The 17,151-nt window shown below is 55.4% G+C and overlaps 1 protein-coding gene across 1 annotated transcript; it reads right to left on the reverse strand.

Moving 5' to 3' along the window:
* Positions 1-267: 267 nt before the first annotated feature.
* Positions 268-16,199, reverse strand: Gpr157 (G protein-coupled receptor 157). The gene is made up of 5 exons (XM_042695761.1): positions 15,817-16,199; positions 4,255-4,468; positions 1,996-2,193; positions 1,273-1,510; positions 268-941 (listed from the first exon to the last, which is right to left on the reverse strand). The coding sequence occupies exons 1-4, from the start codon at positions 16,197-16,199 to the stop codon at positions 1,328-1,330; spliced, it is 978 nt and encodes a 325-aa protein (XP_042551695.1). The 3' UTR covers positions 268-941; positions 1,273-1,327.
* Between the last annotated feature and the right edge of the window lie 952 nt (positions 16,200-17,151).

A 17,151-nucleotide genomic window follows, 5' to 3' on the forward strand; every position in this document is an offset into this window, starting at 1 on the left:
AATAGGAGGTGAGTGGCAGTCACAAACAGCCCAGGGCAACCTGGGGGTTACAGAAGCGTGCAGCCCAGGCCAGGCGCCAGACGCTCATACCTGCCACCCTAGCTACTCAGAAGGCTGAGATCTGAAGACCGAATTTCCAAGCCAGTCCAGGCAGAAAAGTCCATGAGCCACCAGACTCTTATCTCCAACTGACCAGCCAAAAGCCAGAATTGAAAGAGTGGCTTAAGTGGGAGAGCACCAACCTTGAGCAAAAAAAGCCAATAGCACAAGACCTTGAGCTCAAGTCCCAGTATGGGCAATAATAATAACAATAATAATAATAACAACAACAACAACGTTGGCAGCCTAGCAAGGGGCATCGGCAAGTAGAATGGAAACCTGGGCCCCATTCCCCTCTACAGGCTTTGTGAGCACAGCCAGGCTGGGGCCCAGGTCCCAGGCCCCGGCCCAGGGCTGGCTGCCAGGCAGCCGGGGGCTCTGGTGCCCAATCGTGGTTCATTCTAATGTCTGAAGTCTTGACTCACACGCAGCTCCTTTACTCCGTTGTAGTAAGCATGTGTTCCTGGCTAGGGTCCCCCATGGAGGCTGTTTCTTGTGAAAATGCCAACTGTCAGGGAAGCAAGGTTCTCTAAATGCTGGGGATCATGAAGAAATGTTTCCAGAGGAAGTCCATGTGTGAGCACGGTAGCCCTGCTCTCGACGTGGCGAGTTCTTTCCCGGGGACGCTTTGCTTTTGAGTCAGGAATCCAGCACGGATTTGGGTGGAATCCAGAGCCATTTTACAAGGATCAGGAAATCATTTCAGTTTTGCAGAGTGGCAGAATCTGGTGGGAAGCCGACTATGGGGGCGGGCCCCTCCCACGGGACATTTTTCCATCCTTAGCTCTGGTGATCTAACAGAAAATGGGTCTTCTGGAATGAGGAAAGTTCTGGTGGATGAGCTGCAGAATAAAGACATAGAGTCTCTTTTGTATCTCTTTTCTTTAAAATTTAGATTATTGGACTGGGGAAGCGGAGGCCTGGCTCAAATGGTGGAGCACCAGCCTAGCGAGTTTAAGACTCAGATTTCAAAACCTAGTACCACCACCACCAAAAAAAAAAAAGAGAATAAATGACCATCCCAGGATCCAGGTCGCTATGTCCTGCAAGCAAGCCCCTTTTACTGGGACTGGAATTCCGGGCCTTGTGCTCTAAGTCGGTTTTCTGGCTTCTGGCTGGTGCTCTACCACTTGGGCCATGCTTGCCATTACAGCTTTTTGCTGGCTAACTCACCTCGATTCTCAGATCTCAGCCTCCTGACTGGCTGGGGCACCACGGGGAGGACGGTTCAGGGGTGGGCGGACCCCTGATGGGCTCCGGGCTTGGGGGGCTCGGGTGCCCCAGGAGGGGGGGCCTGGCCCTCGGCACGGCAGGGGCAGCTGCAGAGGGAGACAAGGCGCGAGCGCACGGCCTGGGTGCAGAGGACAAACATGATGCAATTGGCTCCTCCCTGGAAGGTGTTCCCGATGCCCTGTGGGGCGCAGAGGAAAAGGGTGAGCATAGGGTTGGGCAGTCACACAGGGGACCCCAGAGCCTAACCCTGCTCCCCCAACCACATGACTTGCAGCTGCATTCTAGGCTAGCCTGAACTGACTGCCTGGCTCAGACCCATGTGGGGGCCTAGGGTAGGGAGGACCCAGGATCAGTCAGTTCTGCAGGTGGGGAGGATATAGGATCAGTCAATTCTGCAGGTGGGGAGGATATAGGATCAGTCAGTTCTGCAGGTGGGGAGGATATAGGATCAGTCAGTTCTGTAGGTGGGAAGGACCCAGGATCAGTCAATTCTGCGGGTGGGAAGGATCCTGGGATCAGCCAACTCTATCGGTGCTCTAGGTTGTTGGAAAACGATCATGCATATACTTCCCTGTTCCCTCTTCAAAGCCCCAGTCTGCCGGGGAAGGGAGGTGGCACTGGGGCTGGGATCTGGCATGCATGGCGGGGGTAGGGGTGGCATACGTGTAGAACAACCAGCACGGGCGTCTGCACCGCCGGGGAGCCGCAGAGGGTCAGGACGAAGCGCACGGTGCTCCACACCCGGAGGCAGATGAAGATGAACGGGATGAGGATCAGCTTCTTGTCAGCCACGGAAGCCATGCTGCGCAGGTGCAGGTGGGGGCCCTCGCAGATGGGGCGGTACTCGGAGAGCGCTTCATGCTGCGGGACGCGGGGCGGGCCTGAGCCACGGGGTCTCCCCCCCCCCCCCCGCCTCCCGGGGAAGCCCGGGGTGCCATCACCAGGGCCTCTTCCACCCGGCCATGGCCGAGCTGATGCTTCTGGAAGCCCGGCTCCCACAACCCATCGCCTCAAAGACATCGTAGGTGTCTCTTGTCCGAGATGCGAGGCTTGCTCTCAACGCCCGGACCTACCGGCAGGCTGCCTCATCTCAACCAATGCAAATAAATGGCGTCTGCCCAGGGGCCTGGGCCAGACCCTGGGCTTCATCGCCAACCCTTGGTCCCCATGCTCCACATCGGGGCTGCAGACAAACCTGGGGTTGGGCCCCACCGGCACCTGGTGGCTTGGCGGAGTCACCCTGCGCCGAGGGCAGGGGCACAGCCCCGGAGGCGGCTGTGTGTGACGCGTGCTCCCAGGTGCTGTCTGCAGTCACCTGTAACCCGTAGCACGTCCCCAGCGACGGCCACCCACCAGCAACTTGCTTTCTGGAGAAACCTCCAGAACCCTTCCCCAAACAAGGACGCAGGCCATACTTTGACCAGGATGACTTAATACTTACCTGTTCCTTTCTCCTGCACCCCTCGTTCTTTGTCTATAAAATCTAAAGCTCAAGCTGGGCACCAGTGGCTCACACCTGTAATCCTAGCTACTCAGGAGGCTGAGATGTGAGGATTGCAGTTCAAAGCCAGCCTGGGCAGGAAAATCCATGACTCTTATCTCCAATAAACCACCAGAAAACTGGAAGTGGCGCTGTGGCTCAAGTGGTAGAGCGCTTGCCTTGAGCTGAAGAGCTGAGGGACAGTGCCCAGGCCCAGAGTTCAAGCCCCATGACCAACCCCCCCCCCCCCCAAAAAAAAAAAAAACTAAAGCTCAAGTCTGTACCCTCTGAAGTGGAAGATGGACTAAAATGCTGAGTTCCCATGTAGTAAACCTCCTTTCTCTGCCCTTCACCATGTCTCTCTCTTTGTGTACAGTGACCAGAGGCCAGAATGGACATGTCAGACTCCTAGAGTTTGGGTCAGGGGTCTAAAAACTGGTTAACTTGGGCGCTGAGGGCCCTTGCCTATAATCATAGCTACTCAGAAGGCTGCCACCTGAGCATCCCGGTTAGACGCCAGCCAGCCTAGCAGGAATGTCTGACACTCTTTTGTGTGTATGTGTGTGTGTGTGTGTGTGTGTGTGTGTATATGCCAGTCCTGGGGCTTGAACTCAGGGCCTGGGCACTGTCCCTGTGCTCTTCAGCTCAAGGCAAGTGCTCTACTGCTTAAACCACAGCACCACTTCCAGTTTTCTGGTGGTAAATTGGATAAGAGTCTCACCGACCTTTCTGTCCAGGCTAGCTTTGGACCATGATCCTCAGATCTCAGCCTCCTGAGTAGCTAGGATTATAGGTGTGAGCCACCGGTGCCCAGCCAAACCGAGGCTCTTATCTCCATTAACCAGCAAGAAGCCAAAAGTGGAGCTGTGGCTCAAGTGGTAGAACACCAGTTTGGAATGAGAAATAGCACCCAGGCCCTGAGTTCAAGCCCAGTACCAGCACACCAAAAAAATGAACAAACTTCCAAAGGGGTGACATTGTCCAAAGAGGACTGCACTCATTACCTGACATATGTAACTGCCTATCACCTTTATAATAACAATAAAAAACAAAACAAAAAAACTTTCTGGCCACCCAAGGTAACTGAGTTCTGTACACCACTGATTATAGTCCCTTTACCCTCCCTTCTTGGGGTCTATCTAACCCCTTTTAACTTGATCGAAACGCCTAAGTGGAAGCAACTACCACAGATGTCCACTCGGGGGCAGCAGAGGGCCGTGGTCCAGAACCTGGGGCTCTGCCACAGGAGCACAGAATGCGGGGCAGGCCGTTTCCTGCTCATGGACCAGGGGAGTCATACCAGGACGGCTCCTGAACGGGCGTGGACTTAGCCAGCGAGTCCACCCACCACCCCGGACTGCAGTGTGCACGCATGCTGGGCGCCCAGCACGCCCAGGGCCCCTCTGGCCTGGGCCCCGGGGGACGGCGTGGCGGGCACCCACCGCTCTGTTGATGTGCTTCCTGACCAGGAGGTACAGCAGAGGCAGCAGCACGTAGGCCAGCATCTCCCACAGCTTCCCGGTGAGCAGCATCCACAGCAGGCGGTCCTCGGCCTCCAGATCGATCCAGCACCAACCCACAGAGGTGTCCGAGGCATCGTAGCCAATCTTCTTCAGGGCCACCGCGGTCGCCGTGATGACCAGAGGGACGCCCCAGCTGATGGGCACCAGGGAAGGAAGAAGGTCAGCATATGCAAAAATGACCGGTCGAGCTTGTTGGAGGTGACACACACACACACACACAGAGCCAAGGCCCGGATCAGCGTCCGCAGGAAGTGAGGGCGGGTGCTTCCGGGAGCCTGTGCCTGTCTGGAGTCTGGCACTGGACGGGCGCGGCCAGCAGGAGCTGGCTCCCACACACCCTGCTTCAGCCTGTGCCCAGAGACCGGCCTGGGTGCCAACCTGCGCATGCCAGCTGTGTGTCTGGGCCACGCATGCGTGCTGCCAGCCAGGCACGGGCAGAGATGCGAGTGGGGGGGCTTGGGCTCTCAGGGGCCTGGGCGTAGGAGGGCCTGTCCCCCGCCTCGCCCTAAGGGAGGGTACCCCAGAAAGAGTCCAAAGCACCAGATCAGGCAGAGGTCCTGCTAAGGGCAGTGCACCTGAGCAACAGCACTGCATTAAGGCCCCAGGCTCTAGACTCCTGACAAAGCAGCTTTGTGGGGCATCTGGAAGCTTCTCTGAGGCCACACATAGGGCAAGTAAGAGTTTGGCCTTTGGTTTAATAAACGGGGGCCCAGTTCTGTTCTGCTCCCCATAGACAAGTTATTTGACCTCCCTGTGCCAGTCCTGGGGCTTGAACTCAGGGCCTGGGCACTGTCCCTGAGCTCTTTCACTCAAGGCTGGCGCTCTACCACTTAAGCTATAGCACCACGTCCAGCTTTTTCTGTGTATGTGTGTGGTACTGAGGAATGGAACCCAGGGCTTCACGCATACTAGACAAGTACTCTATCACTAGGCCACCTTCCCAGCCCTGCCAATGTTCTCTTGTGTCTGTGCATGTGTGCTAGTACTTGTGCTCGAACTTGGCCTCGGCTCTTGCTTGGCTTTTTGGCTCAAGGCCAGCGCTCTACCACTCGAGCCACAGCTCCGCTGGTGTCTTTTTGCTGGTTAATTGGAGTCTCGTGGATTTTGCCTGCCTAGGCTGGCTTCTGACGGTGATCCTTGATCACAGCCTCCTGGGTAGCTGGGACTACAGGCGTGAGCTGCTGTACCTGGCTGCCAATGATCTTGCAGAGTGGGCACGGCGGTGGTGCTGTGTGGGCACAAGCAGCGAGTCTGCCCGCGGTGCACAGGCCCGGGCAGGTGCGCGCATCTGTGGCGCCAGGACCATGTTTAAAGCCGGGCGTGGCGGTGGCAGCGGCAAATCATCATTGCGCCATCAGCAAAGCTGCCAGATGGGCCAGGTGAGTCTGGTTTGAAAACTATGCAGAGCTATCATGTGGTAAATTAATATGTATTCGTGTCAAGCTCCTCTGGCATTAAAAAAAAAAGGCTATCATTTAAACGCTCAGGACACCGCAGGATTTCAGAACCAGGCATGCTCTGGGTGTGGACAGGTCACATGGGCCATGGCTCTAATCTCCAGCCTGGCACAGTGTTCCAAATCCACTGTAGACACGAACCCTAAGTCAGACAGTATGGAGGAGGGGCCCTGTGCTAAACCCCAATCTTTGTGTGTGTATGTGTGTGTGTGTGTGTGGCAGTACTGGGCTTTGAACTCCAGGCCCCATGCATACTCTGGGCAGGCACTCTACCACGTCAGCCACAACCCCAGTTCTTATTTTTCCACTAGGGTCTTGCCCCAGGGCCCGGCTTGGACCACATCCTCCCAAATAGCTGGGAGCCATTTTTTGTTGAGATGGGGGAATCTCAGTAACTTCCTGTCCAGGCTGGCCTCGAACCTCCCAATCTCTACCTCTTCAGTAGCTGAGAACAGGCATGCCCGTCCCTTAAAACTCTCATCTTTAAGCCGGTGGCTCACGCCTGTAATCCTAGCTACTCAGGAGGCTGAGATCTGAGGATCACAGATCAAAGCCAGCTTGGGCAAGAAAGTCTGTGAGACTCTTTTCTCCAATAAACCACTCGAAAACTGGAAGTGGTGCTGTATCTCAAGTGGTAGAGTGCTTGCCTTGAGCTGAAGAGCTGAGGGACAGCGCCCAGGCCCAGAGTTCAAGCCCCACAACTGACAAAAAAAAAAAAAAAAAAAAACCTTTACTCTTTAGGTTGCAGGGTGTGCTCCTCTCCACTCCTCTGAGGAGTTTGGAGGGAGCTGAGGCAGCTACGCTTCCCTTACAGAGGCTGGGCGCCTGCGGGGTCTCAACCCAGGGGCCACTGGCAAGACAAGCAGGCCGCGAGGCCCCTGTTTGCCAGCCCTGGGTCCTGACCAGCCTCACCCGGCTGCAGTGGCAGACCCGCCCTCTGAGCAGTTGGCTTTGTAGATCTCAGCTATGGGAGGTTTCGGGGCGTGCACCCCACGAGTGGGAGCAGAAACTGTGGGGCTGCAGCGCTGGGAAGGCAGCTCAGGACCTGGGGGCTGGGGGGGGGCAGCTCAGGACCTGGGGGCTGGGGGGGCAGCTCAGGACCTGGGGGCTGGGGGGGGCTGGGGGGGCGCACAAGCTGCCTCCCAGGACTGACTTGTGAATACAGATGGTGATGTGAGATAATGCAGATGTGAACACGCATGCATGCGCGTGCAGGTGTGCACAGAAATCAGTCACACATTTCACATTATCAAGGTGACACAGTGGGGGAGGGGGGCTGAGGGGTGTCATACCCCTAATCCTAGCTGCTCAGGAGGCTGAAATCTGAGGATCAGGATTCAGAGCCAGCACAGGCAAGCACGTCTCGGAGACTCTTATCGCCAATAAATCGCCAAAAAGCCAGAAGGGGAGCTGTGTGTGGCTCAAGTTGTAAAGCACTAGCCTTGAGCAAAACTCAAATAAATAAATAAAGCTCAGGGACAGTGCCCAAGCCCTGAGTTCAAGGCCCAGGACCAGCACCAAAACAAAAACATCAAGGAGGTTAGAGTACCCAACCTGTAACTAATAATAAAATAATTTAATCTTGCTTTTGTTCAACTCCCTATTGCCAACTGATTTTCCCAGAATGCTTTTGGTATTTTTTTTTCTGGTGCTGGGTTTGAACTCAGGGCTCCCTTGCTCAGCTGGTGCTCTGCCCCCTGAGCCACTTCCTCAGCCCAGCTTTTTGCTAGGAAGATGGACTTCCATGGACTTTTCTGCCTAGGCTGGGTTTGAACCATGATCCTCCAGATCTTAGCCTTCTGAGTAGCTAGGATTACAGGTGTGAGCTACCTGGGCTGGGATGCTTTGGTGATTTTTGCTGATGTGGACAGCAAAGGTGAGCAATTCCACTACAGACACAGACGCGAACTTTGCTGCCCAGTGACGCAGCACCCTCTTTGCTGAGTGAGGAAGAAGTCTGTCCGCATTGGAAGAGTGTTTCGTCGTCTCTCCTGCCCTTGATACTGCCTCTGCCTGCCTCCCACGAAGCACTCGCTTCCTGTCTGCCCTGGCAGAGGCCATCTCTGCTTCAGAATCAGATGTAGAAACTAAGGCTGCATCGTTAGTGTGGGCTCTGCACTTGTGCTTAGCTTTGGGTTTTCTTTTTTCTTTTTGCCAGTCCTGGGGCTTGAACTCAGGGCCTGGACACTGTCCCTGAGCTTCTTTTCCTCAAGACTAGCACTCTACCACTTGAGCCACAGCACCCTTTCCATTTTTTCGGTATGTGTGGTACTGAGGAATGGAACCCAGGGCTTCATGCATGCTAGGCAAGCGCTCTACCTCTGAGCCACCTTCCCAGCCCCGGGCTTTGGTTTTTCTCAGGCAAGGTAAGGTCTCACCCAGGCTAGTAACCCAGGCTAGCCTTGAACTCTGAAGCCTCCTGCCTCAGCCTCCCTAGCTATAAACCTGGATCCATCACTTTCTAAGTCTAGATTAGAGCGACCAGCAAGCTATGGCCTTCAGGCCAAATTTGGTCCAAAGTCTGTTTAAAAAAAAACAAAAACATTTAAAAATTGTTATGATAAAGGTGGTGTCCAGAGGGGTTACAGTTACATATGTCAGGTCATGAGTGCATTTCTCTTTTGGACAGTGTCACCCTTCCTCTCGCTCTATCCCAGTTTTAAAGCAAAGTCTTACTGTAGGCTCAAGGAGTGGCTTCAGTGGTAGAGGATTGTCTAGAACCAGCACAATCCCTGGTACCAAAATAAGAAAATTAGCGAAAGTTTCTTGCAGCATAGCCACGCCCACTCATTTACATACCACCCAGCCTTCCCTGCAGCGCAGTTTCTCTGGCCCAAGGCCTGCAAAGCTGAAAATACTTTGAGACTTGAGTGGGGAACTCACTGGCTCCCTTCAGATGGGCAAAGGCTGGAGAAGGGCTTGGGGAAGCCAGGGGAGGGCGCACAGGCCTTTCCTCTGCCTGGAGCTCACATCCCTTTATTTCTTGTCATGGTACTGGGGTCCGAACTCAGGGCCTGGTACTGTCTCTTAGCTTTTCCGCTCAAGGCTGGTGCTCTACCACTTGAGCCACACCTCCACTCCTGGCTAGTTACGCTGGAGATGAGTCTCTTAGACTTTCCTGCCCGGGCTGGCTTGGAACGTGGTCCTCAGCTCTCAGCCTCCTGAGTAGCTAGGAGCACAGGCGGGAGCCACATCTTTTAGTCTGAAGTCTCTTGTAAGAAGTAGACCAGGAAGTACCAAGCAAGATTAGTCTGGGATGAGCAAATGCAGGCATGGTACTCAGTACACGATGTGGAAATGAACCACGCGGCTTGTGTGCAGGGATGGGAAATGGGGAAAACAAAGGAAAGGGTGACAGTGTGCAGAAAGAAATGTACTCATTGCCTGACTAATGAAGGAGAAAACCCTCTGTGCAACACCTTCATAGTAAGAATAAAATTATATGGGAAAAAAGAAACTTGAACATACGGCTGAAAAAAAAAGAAGGGGGAGAAAAATAAAAGTGAAGTTGATTGAGATACATTTTACATATGTGTGAAAATATTACAGTGAAAACCCATTTGTGCAAGTAACATATACCTTTAAAAATACAGAAAGGGCTGGGAAGGTGGCTCAGCGGGTAGAGCGCTTTCCTTGCATGCATGAGGCTCTGGGTTTGATTCCTCAGCACCACATAAGCAGAAAGAAAAAAGCCGGAAGTGGCGCTGTGGCTCAAGTGGTAGAGCGCTAGCCTTGAGCTGAAGAGCTGAGGGACAGTGCCCAGGCCCAGAGTTCAGGCCCCACGACGGGACCAAAAAAAATAACTTAATTAAAAAAAATAAAAATACAGAAAATGCTGGGCGCATGCCTGTAATCCTAGCTACTCAGAAGGCTGAGATCTAAATATCTCGGTTCAAAGCCAGCCGGGGCAGGAAAGTCCCTGAGACTCTTGTTTCCAATAAACCACCAGAAAACTGGAAGTGGTGCTGTGGCTCAAGCGGTAGATCGCTCGCCTTGAGCTGAAAAGGTGAGGGACAGCGCCCAGGCCGTGACTATAAAACAAAAATAAAACAAAAAAAACTAGCCTGGGGTGAGCAAACCATCCTTAGCCTTGAATTCCCCGGCGTTGATCTGGTGACCACAGGCAGGTGGCTGTCCCCAGAATCCCTGAGCCCCGGCTCTTACCTCCGCCTGAGCTGGGGACTTCCAGCTCTGCCCAACTTGGGAACTTCTATTTCACTTGAGCCACCCCTTCACTTCTGGCTTTTTTGCTGGTTCATTGAAGATGAGAGCCTCCTAGACTTTTCTGTCCAGGTTTGGTTTAAAATTGTGATCCTCAGATCTCAGCCTCCACAGAAGCTAGGAGGACAGGCGTGAGCCCCTGGGGTGCAGCAAGCTTGCTGGCTTTGAAAGGACGTTTGAATCACCGCTTCGCCCCACAAAGGGCTCACACTGAAAGGGGGCTCAAGGCACTGGCCACATAGTCAGCTACCCTCCCTGACTCCTCAATTTACCGACACCCCAAACCCAGCCTTCCTACAGCATTTGCAGGCTGGCACCTGCAGGGAAGAAAACAAAGGGGGTCTTCTGTCCCCCTGGGGCTCACCCAGCAGTTCCCGGTTTAAGGGACATGTTTACACAACTCAAAAACTGCTCTGGAACAAACCCATCTTGCAACAGTGTGCCACCTTAGGAAAGCCCTGAGCTAGAACAGGAAGCCTAGCTGCAGAGAGCCAGGCTCGGAGCGGGGCCGCTCTCCAGCACAATGGCCACTCGCTGTCCGCTCGCAGGGCAGGGCGCAGGCCGTGGGAGAAGCTGAGCAAGTCGGCCCAGGGCCAGGCCACCCTGAGGTCAGTGCGCAGCCTGGGCAGGACAGGGTGGGGGCGGGAGGGGTGGTGGCAAGCGTTCTTCCAGCAGCCCTGCAAGCCCAGAACAAGGCCCTCTCGGTCCCTGGCACTGGTGTTTGACCCCTACCCCGGCATGCGCAGGCTCGGCTATAGTCTCTGCGTACAACAGTAAGCTTGGAAAGCTTTTGGGGGGACAATTCTTGTCCCTTTGGGTGTGCTAGGGACACGGGGTACGATTTAGGAAGATGCTGTCTGTTCAGGCAACGTCGCAGTACAAGTTCTGCCGCTACAACAGACGATCACAGACTGCACAAGAGATAAGCCGAAGTGTACTGCGGCTCGTGGTCAGGGGGCTGGCATCTGGAAACTGACCCTCACATCAGGAGAAAAAAGGGAGAGGACCATTCATTCTCTCCATTCCCCCTCTCACCCCCTTCCTATACTGGTACTAGAGCCTGGATGCAGGGCCTGGGCACTGTCCCTTACTTTTTCCATTCAAGGCTGGTACTCTACTTTGAAGCCACTGTTCTCCTTCTGGCTTAAGGCAGGAAAGTTCATGAACCTCTTATCTCCAATTAAGCAGCAAAAAATTAGAAGTGGAGCTGTGGCTCAAATGGTAGGGTGCCAGCCTTGCGCAGAAAAGTCAAGGGAGGTGAGAGCTCCTGAGTTCAAGCCCCAGTAGCAGGATAAGAAAACCTAGTGCAAAAAGAGGGCTGGAGGTGTGAGTCAACAGTAGAACATCAACCTAGCAAGTGCATGGCCCTGAGTTCAAACTCTAGGCATATATCTAAAACAAACAATGCAAGTCACCATCCTCCTCCTCCTCTCCCTCCTCCTCCTCCTCCTCCTCAATGAGCATGTACTTCTGGGATCAGGCAGAAGTGCACAAGCAGAAATCACTTACTGAGAGTCATCAGACAAACCCAGATTGAGAGACAATCAGCAAAATAACAAGCCTACACTCTTCAAAACAACAGTGTGGTAAAGGACGAAAGATGGACAGACCGAAGGCGAAGAAAGCAACATGAAAAGTAGGTCAACAGGTAAGCTGGATTTTCTTTGCTTTCCTGTCTCAGGACACGGCTCCGATCATGAACAAGAGCTCAGCCACGTCCACCAATCAGGTGACAGAACGGCTCCCGCACTGCAGCCAGTGCTTGTGCTGACGAAGGTGGCTGTGCCTGTCCTCCACATACACGCTGAAATACTGGGGAGTGAGGGGCATCGTGTCCCCTCCAGAATAAAAGTAGCTGGAGCAGACACTGCTACCATCGTCAAGTGTTCGTATCTGGGAAATCTGGAAAGCCAAAAGTAAACTATTATTGAAATTATGATTGTGATTATTTTTTAAATAGGGTCTCACTATGTTAATGAGGCGGGCCTAGAAGTTGCTCTGTAGTCCCAGGTTGGCCTTAAACTAGATTCCTCTGTCTCAGTCTCCCCAGTGCTGGGATTACAGGCATGAATCACTTTGCCTGGTGTGCTTGCTTTGCTTTCCTTCTTTCCTTCCTTCCTTTCTTCTTCCTCCTCCTCCTCCTTCTTTGTTGCTTCTGAGGATTGAAGCTAAGGCCTTGTTCATGCTAGGCAAGAAGTCTATCACTGAGTTACACACCTAGTTCTGTTGAAATCTTAATTTTAAAAAGTGGTCTCGTCCAAGAGTGAAGATAGACTCAAAAAGAGACGGCTGAGAGCAAGGGAAGGGGGACACCGTCCAAAAAGAAACGTACCCTTTACCTGACTTAGATGACTGCAAGCCCTCTGTGCATCACCTGTATAGTAACTACTTTAAAAAAATTAAATGCCGGGTGCTGGTGGCTTGTGCCTGTAATCCTAGCTACTCAGGAGTCTGAGACTTTCAAAGCCATCTGGAGAAGGAAAGTCAATGGGACTCTTACCTCCAATAAATTACTCAGAAAAAGCCGGAAGTGGTGCTATGACTCAAGTGGTATAGCACTATCCTTGAGCAAAAGAGCTTAGGGACAGAGCCCAGGCCCTGAGTTCAAGCTCCACAACCAACCCCCCCCCCCCCCAAAAAAAAAAAAAAAAGAAAAGTGCTGGCTGGGAAGGTGGCTCAGTGGTAGAGCGCTTGCCTTGCATGCATGAGGCCCTGGGTTTGAGTCCTCAGCACCACATAAGCAAAAAGAAAAAAGCCGGAAGTGGCGCTGTGGCTCAAGTGGTAGAGTGCTAGCCTTGAGCTGAAGAGCTGAGGGACAGCGCCCAGGCCCAGAGTTCAGGCCCCATGACCAGAACCCCCCCCCCAAAAAAAAAAGAAGAAAAACAAAAACGTGAGAGAAGTCTGCACAGGGGGTCAGAAGTAGGCTCCACCACCTGGCCATGTGGCCAGGGGTGTGTCCTTGCTGTGGGTGGAGGGAAAGCAGCCTGCTCGTCTGGTTGGGTTACTGTCCAATGCACCCGGGAAGGGCCAGGTGCAGCACCTATAAAATCCCATCGGGGAAGGGCAACGCAGCTATCTGTTTTGGAGCTGTGAGGAACCACAGGGGGTGTGTGTGTGTGTGTGTGTGTGTGTGTGTGTGTGTGTGTGTGTGTGTGTGTGTGTGTGTGTGTGTGTGTGTGTGTGTGTGTGTGTGTGTGTGTGTGTGTGTGTCTGCTTGTGCAGTAAGGCTTGAACTCAGGAACCACAGGGTGTGTGTGTGTGTGTGTGTGTGTGAGTGTGTGTGTGTGTGAGTGTGTGTGTGTGTGTGTGTGTGTGTCTGCTTGTGCAGTAAGGCTTGAACTCAGGGCCTTAGCCCTCTCCCTTAGCTTTTCTGTTCAAGGTTGGAAGTCAACCATTTGAGCCACATTCCCTCTTCTGGCTTTTTGGTGGTTAATTGAAGGTGAGAATATCGCAGACTTTCTTGCCTAGGCCAGCTTCAAACAGCAATCCTCAGATCTGAACCTCCTGAATAGCCAGGATTACAGTTGTAAGCCATGCTTAGTATTTTCTTATTAATGAGAAAATGGAACCTCATTGTCATAACTTGTTACCATTTTGACTAGTAATGAAGTTAGACTTCTTTTTCCATATATGTTTCTTAACTGCTGTTTACTATTTTGGTTGATTCTAGCCTTCTCTGTACATTTTTTCAGGACATTTGCGGTTGTTTTTTGTTTTTTTTTTTAAAGAAAATCAATGCCTAAGAACTTTTTATAAAATAAAGATACCCATCATTTTAAAAATACTTTCCAAGGCTGGAAGGTTTGAAGAGGATTGATTTTTAAGCAGTCCAAAATGGTCAGCCACCGGATGGTGGGCTAGCCTGTGCCCGGCCAGGACTCCTACGCTCTCAGCAGCTTCAGCAACCGCTAATCATCTCCAGCCAGGAACACGGCGAGCTGGGAGGATCTGGGTCAATAAATGAACCCGTAAGACCATTTTTACCAATTCCTTCAAACTTTGTCTTCCCTAGAAGGCAGACTTCCCAAGTGATTACCTGGAAAACCCTTTTGAAAGATCCTTGATGAGATGTGGACAAAAAGAACCCTACTCAGGTTTGTTGGGAAATTGGTCTGCTATTGGAGCCACACCATGTTCTGTTTATCCCTTTAAAAGTAAACTATAAGCCAGGCATCCATGGCTCATGCCTATAATCCCAGCTACTCAGGAGGCTGAGATCTGAGGATCATGGTTCAAAGCCAGCCCAGGCAGGAAGGTCTGTGAGACTCTTAACTCAAATTAACAACCAGAAGGCCAGAAGTGGCATTGTGACTAAAAATGGTAGAGTTCTAGTATTGAGTAAAAGAGTTCAGGGACAGTGCCAAGGCCCTGAGTTCAAGCCTCATGACCAACAAGAATAAATACACAAACAGACTGTATTCTGCCAGTGGCTCATACCTGTGATCCTAGCTGCCCAGGAGGCTGAGAGATGAGGATCATGGTTCAAAGCCAAGGCAGAAAAGTCCATCAGACTTATCACCAACTAACCAGCAAAAAAAAAAAAAAAGCTGGAAGTGGAGCTGTGGCTCAAATGGCAGAGCACCAGCCTTGAGCAAAAAAATCTAACTGACAGCATTCAGGTCCTGAGTTCTAGCTTTTCTCCGTCTTTCTCTGACTCTCTGTCTCTCCATGTCTCTCTCTTTCTCTCTCTTACACACACATGCACACACGGGGTGGGGGTGGGGTGTTAAGGGAGAAAGAGCAGAGTTCTTGCAAAGAAAGGCCTGGTCCTGGGTTCCTCCAGAAGGAGCCATGAGCTCTTATGTTCCAGCTTCCCTTGAACCCACACCAATGCCGGCTGCTCTCCCATAGAGTCCCGGGCCGCTTCTCTCAAGGGGCCCCTGCAGATCCCAGCCGCAAGTCTGAGTGACAAGGTGTAAAGATCTTTCCCTGAACAGCTGAGAACCCGGTCCCTGGGCTGGACACAGGAGGTCAAGTGACTTCCCAGTGTGGGGCCTCGGCGTGTGACACCGGGTGACCCGTGTCTGCCTTGGAAAGCGCTCAAGGACCTATAATTAGGGTTGTCTCCGGTGCTCGGATCCGGGGGGGCCGAGAAGAGGAAACCAGCCCGGGGTTCCCGCTGTCCCTTCGGCACAGGACACCACGAGCACTTGGGATTCTGAAGTTACAGGGGTGGGGCTGGCCTTCTTCCCTGGAAAGGGTGAACCTGCTGACGGGCCTGACTCCGGCCGGGGAAGCCTCGGGTGTCGGGATCCTGGGGGCCAGAGGCCGCTGGTGGCCGCTCCCGGACCAGCCCCTGGCGCTGACCTCGCCCTCAGGGCTCCGGGGTCCCAGGACCACCAAGATGCAAACGCCTGAGACTGGGGTCTGCAATCCAGAAATGGCCAAATTCAAAAGGGCCGATTCTGTGCTTTTTTCCAGTTCTCCAGGCGATACAGCCCGGGCCTGCTTCTCCCCGCGGGCATCCGAGATGACCAAAGCAAAGCGCAGGAAGGGAACAGGGCACAGGCAGCCCCCGGTTCGACGCCACCCGGGCCCGGCTCCGGGGAGAAGCTGCCCCCCCCCCCCCACTGCAGGAGGCCCCGAGGGGCGCTGTCGGATGGAGTCCCAGCCAGGGCGCCCCTCGGCCTCTGGGGCCAGCCCGGCGTCCTTCCCCGGGGCAGGGCCCTCCCCCCATCCCCGGGCGCCCCACCGAGGCCAGGCCGCCCCAGGGGGCGCAGCCGTCGGAGGGCGGCCGGCGAGGCCCGGCGGAGGCGGACCGGGGCGGGCGGGGATTGGGTGGGAATGGGCGCCGTCCACGCACCTGACGCCGTGGAAGGCCCAGAGCAGGCGGTCGGCGCCGGGCCCGCGCACGGCCCGCACGATGGTGAGGTAGAGGTAGAGGGCGATCGCCACGGTCCAGAAGAAGGAGCTGGTGTTGGCGAAGGAGGAGAGCGCGCCCTGCAGCACGCAGTCCCACGAGGAGCCCGCGAAGTCCCGCAGCGCCCCGTAGAAGTAGGAGGCGGCCGAGAGCAGGTCGGCCAGCGACAGGAAGAGCAGCAGGCGCCGCGCGCGGCTGCGCAGGTCCGGCCACAGCGCGTGCGTGGCCACCAGCAGCGCGGAGCCCAGCGCCGACAGCGCGCACGACAGCAGCACCACGGCGCGCTCCGACGGCAGCAGGACGGTGGGCGGCGCGGGGGGCCGCATGGCGGGCCGGGGCCCCGGGCCCGGAGGGGCCGGAGCAGGCCGGGCAGGGGCCGGGCGCGAGGGCGCCGCGAGGAGGCCGGACAGCGGGAGCTGCTGCCGCAGCCGTCTGGGCGCCCGGGCGCCCCTGGCTCCCCTGCCGGAGTCCGCCCCGCCCGCGTCCCGGCCCCTCCGCCCATCCGGGCAGCTGCCCCGCCGCTGAGCGCCCCGGTTCCCGCCCCGCCCCGCCCCGCCCCGGTAGGCTCGGTGCCCCGCCCTGGAGCAACGCCTCTACTCGGTCTCAGCGTCGCTCCTGACGCCCGGCCCCGACGCCCGCTCCTGACGCCCGCCCCCGACGCCCCGCCCCGACGCCCGTCCACGCGGCTAGGCTCTGCCCCCTCCGCCAAGCTCCGTGCCCCGGCCCCGCCTCGTCCCGCTCCGGCCCCGCCTCGTCCCGCTCCGGCCCCGCCTCGTCCCGCTCTGCTCTGCCCCGGACCTCGGCCCCGCCCCGGGCCTCGGCTCCGCCCCCTTCCCCTCCGCACGGACCTAGGCCCCGCCCCTCCTACTATACCCCAGTCCTCGGCCCCGCCCCTCGGCCCCTCCTCCCGAGCTTAGGGCCCGCCCCGCCCCTCCCTCGGCCCCGCCCCTGGTCTCTGCCCGCCTCTCCGCCCCCACAGCCCGCCCTTCAGGCTTCCCCCACCCTGCCCTGCCCTCCCTCCAAGCCCTGAGCCTCCTCCCTGCACCCCGGCTCCCCCTATGGCCCGGACGCCCTGCTCTGCCGGGCAGGATGGCGTGTTAGTGGCTGTTGAGGGCAGATGTTCCTCCCCCCCCTCCAGCCTGGGATGGGCGCCGCGCTGGGGACATTCTTTCCCGGGTGACAAGAACAACTCCCGGGAGAGGCGCGGTCCTGAAGCCCGACGGCTCCCAGTGACCTGGGGTGTGCCCAGCTCCTCCGCGATGGACATCCAGGGCTGGG

The sequence above is a fragment of the Dipodomys spectabilis genome, unplaced genomic scaffold, assembly GCF_019054845.1.
Source record: "Dipodomys spectabilis isolate Male_0828 unplaced genomic scaffold, ASM1905484v1 ptg000188l, whole genome shotgun sequence".
NCBI classification, from domain to species: domain Eukaryota; kingdom Metazoa; phylum Chordata; class Mammalia; order Rodentia; family Heteromyidae; genus Dipodomys; species Dipodomys spectabilis.

Bases quoted from the DNA above. Each gene is read 5' to 3' on its own strand.
- Gpr157 (XM_042695761.1), bottom strand. From the start codon at position 16,199: ATGCGGCCCCCCGCGCCGCCCACCGTCCTGCTGCCGTCGGAGCGCGCC. The intron at 4,469-15,816 runs GTGCGTGGACGG...GGTGCCCATCAG, and splicing joins TGGGCCTTCCACGGCGTCAG to CTGGGGCGTCCCTCTGGTCA. The intron at 1,511-1,995 runs GTATGCCACCCC...TGCGCCCCACAG, and splicing joins CCGTGCTGGTTGTTCTACAC to GGCATCGGGAACACCTTCCA.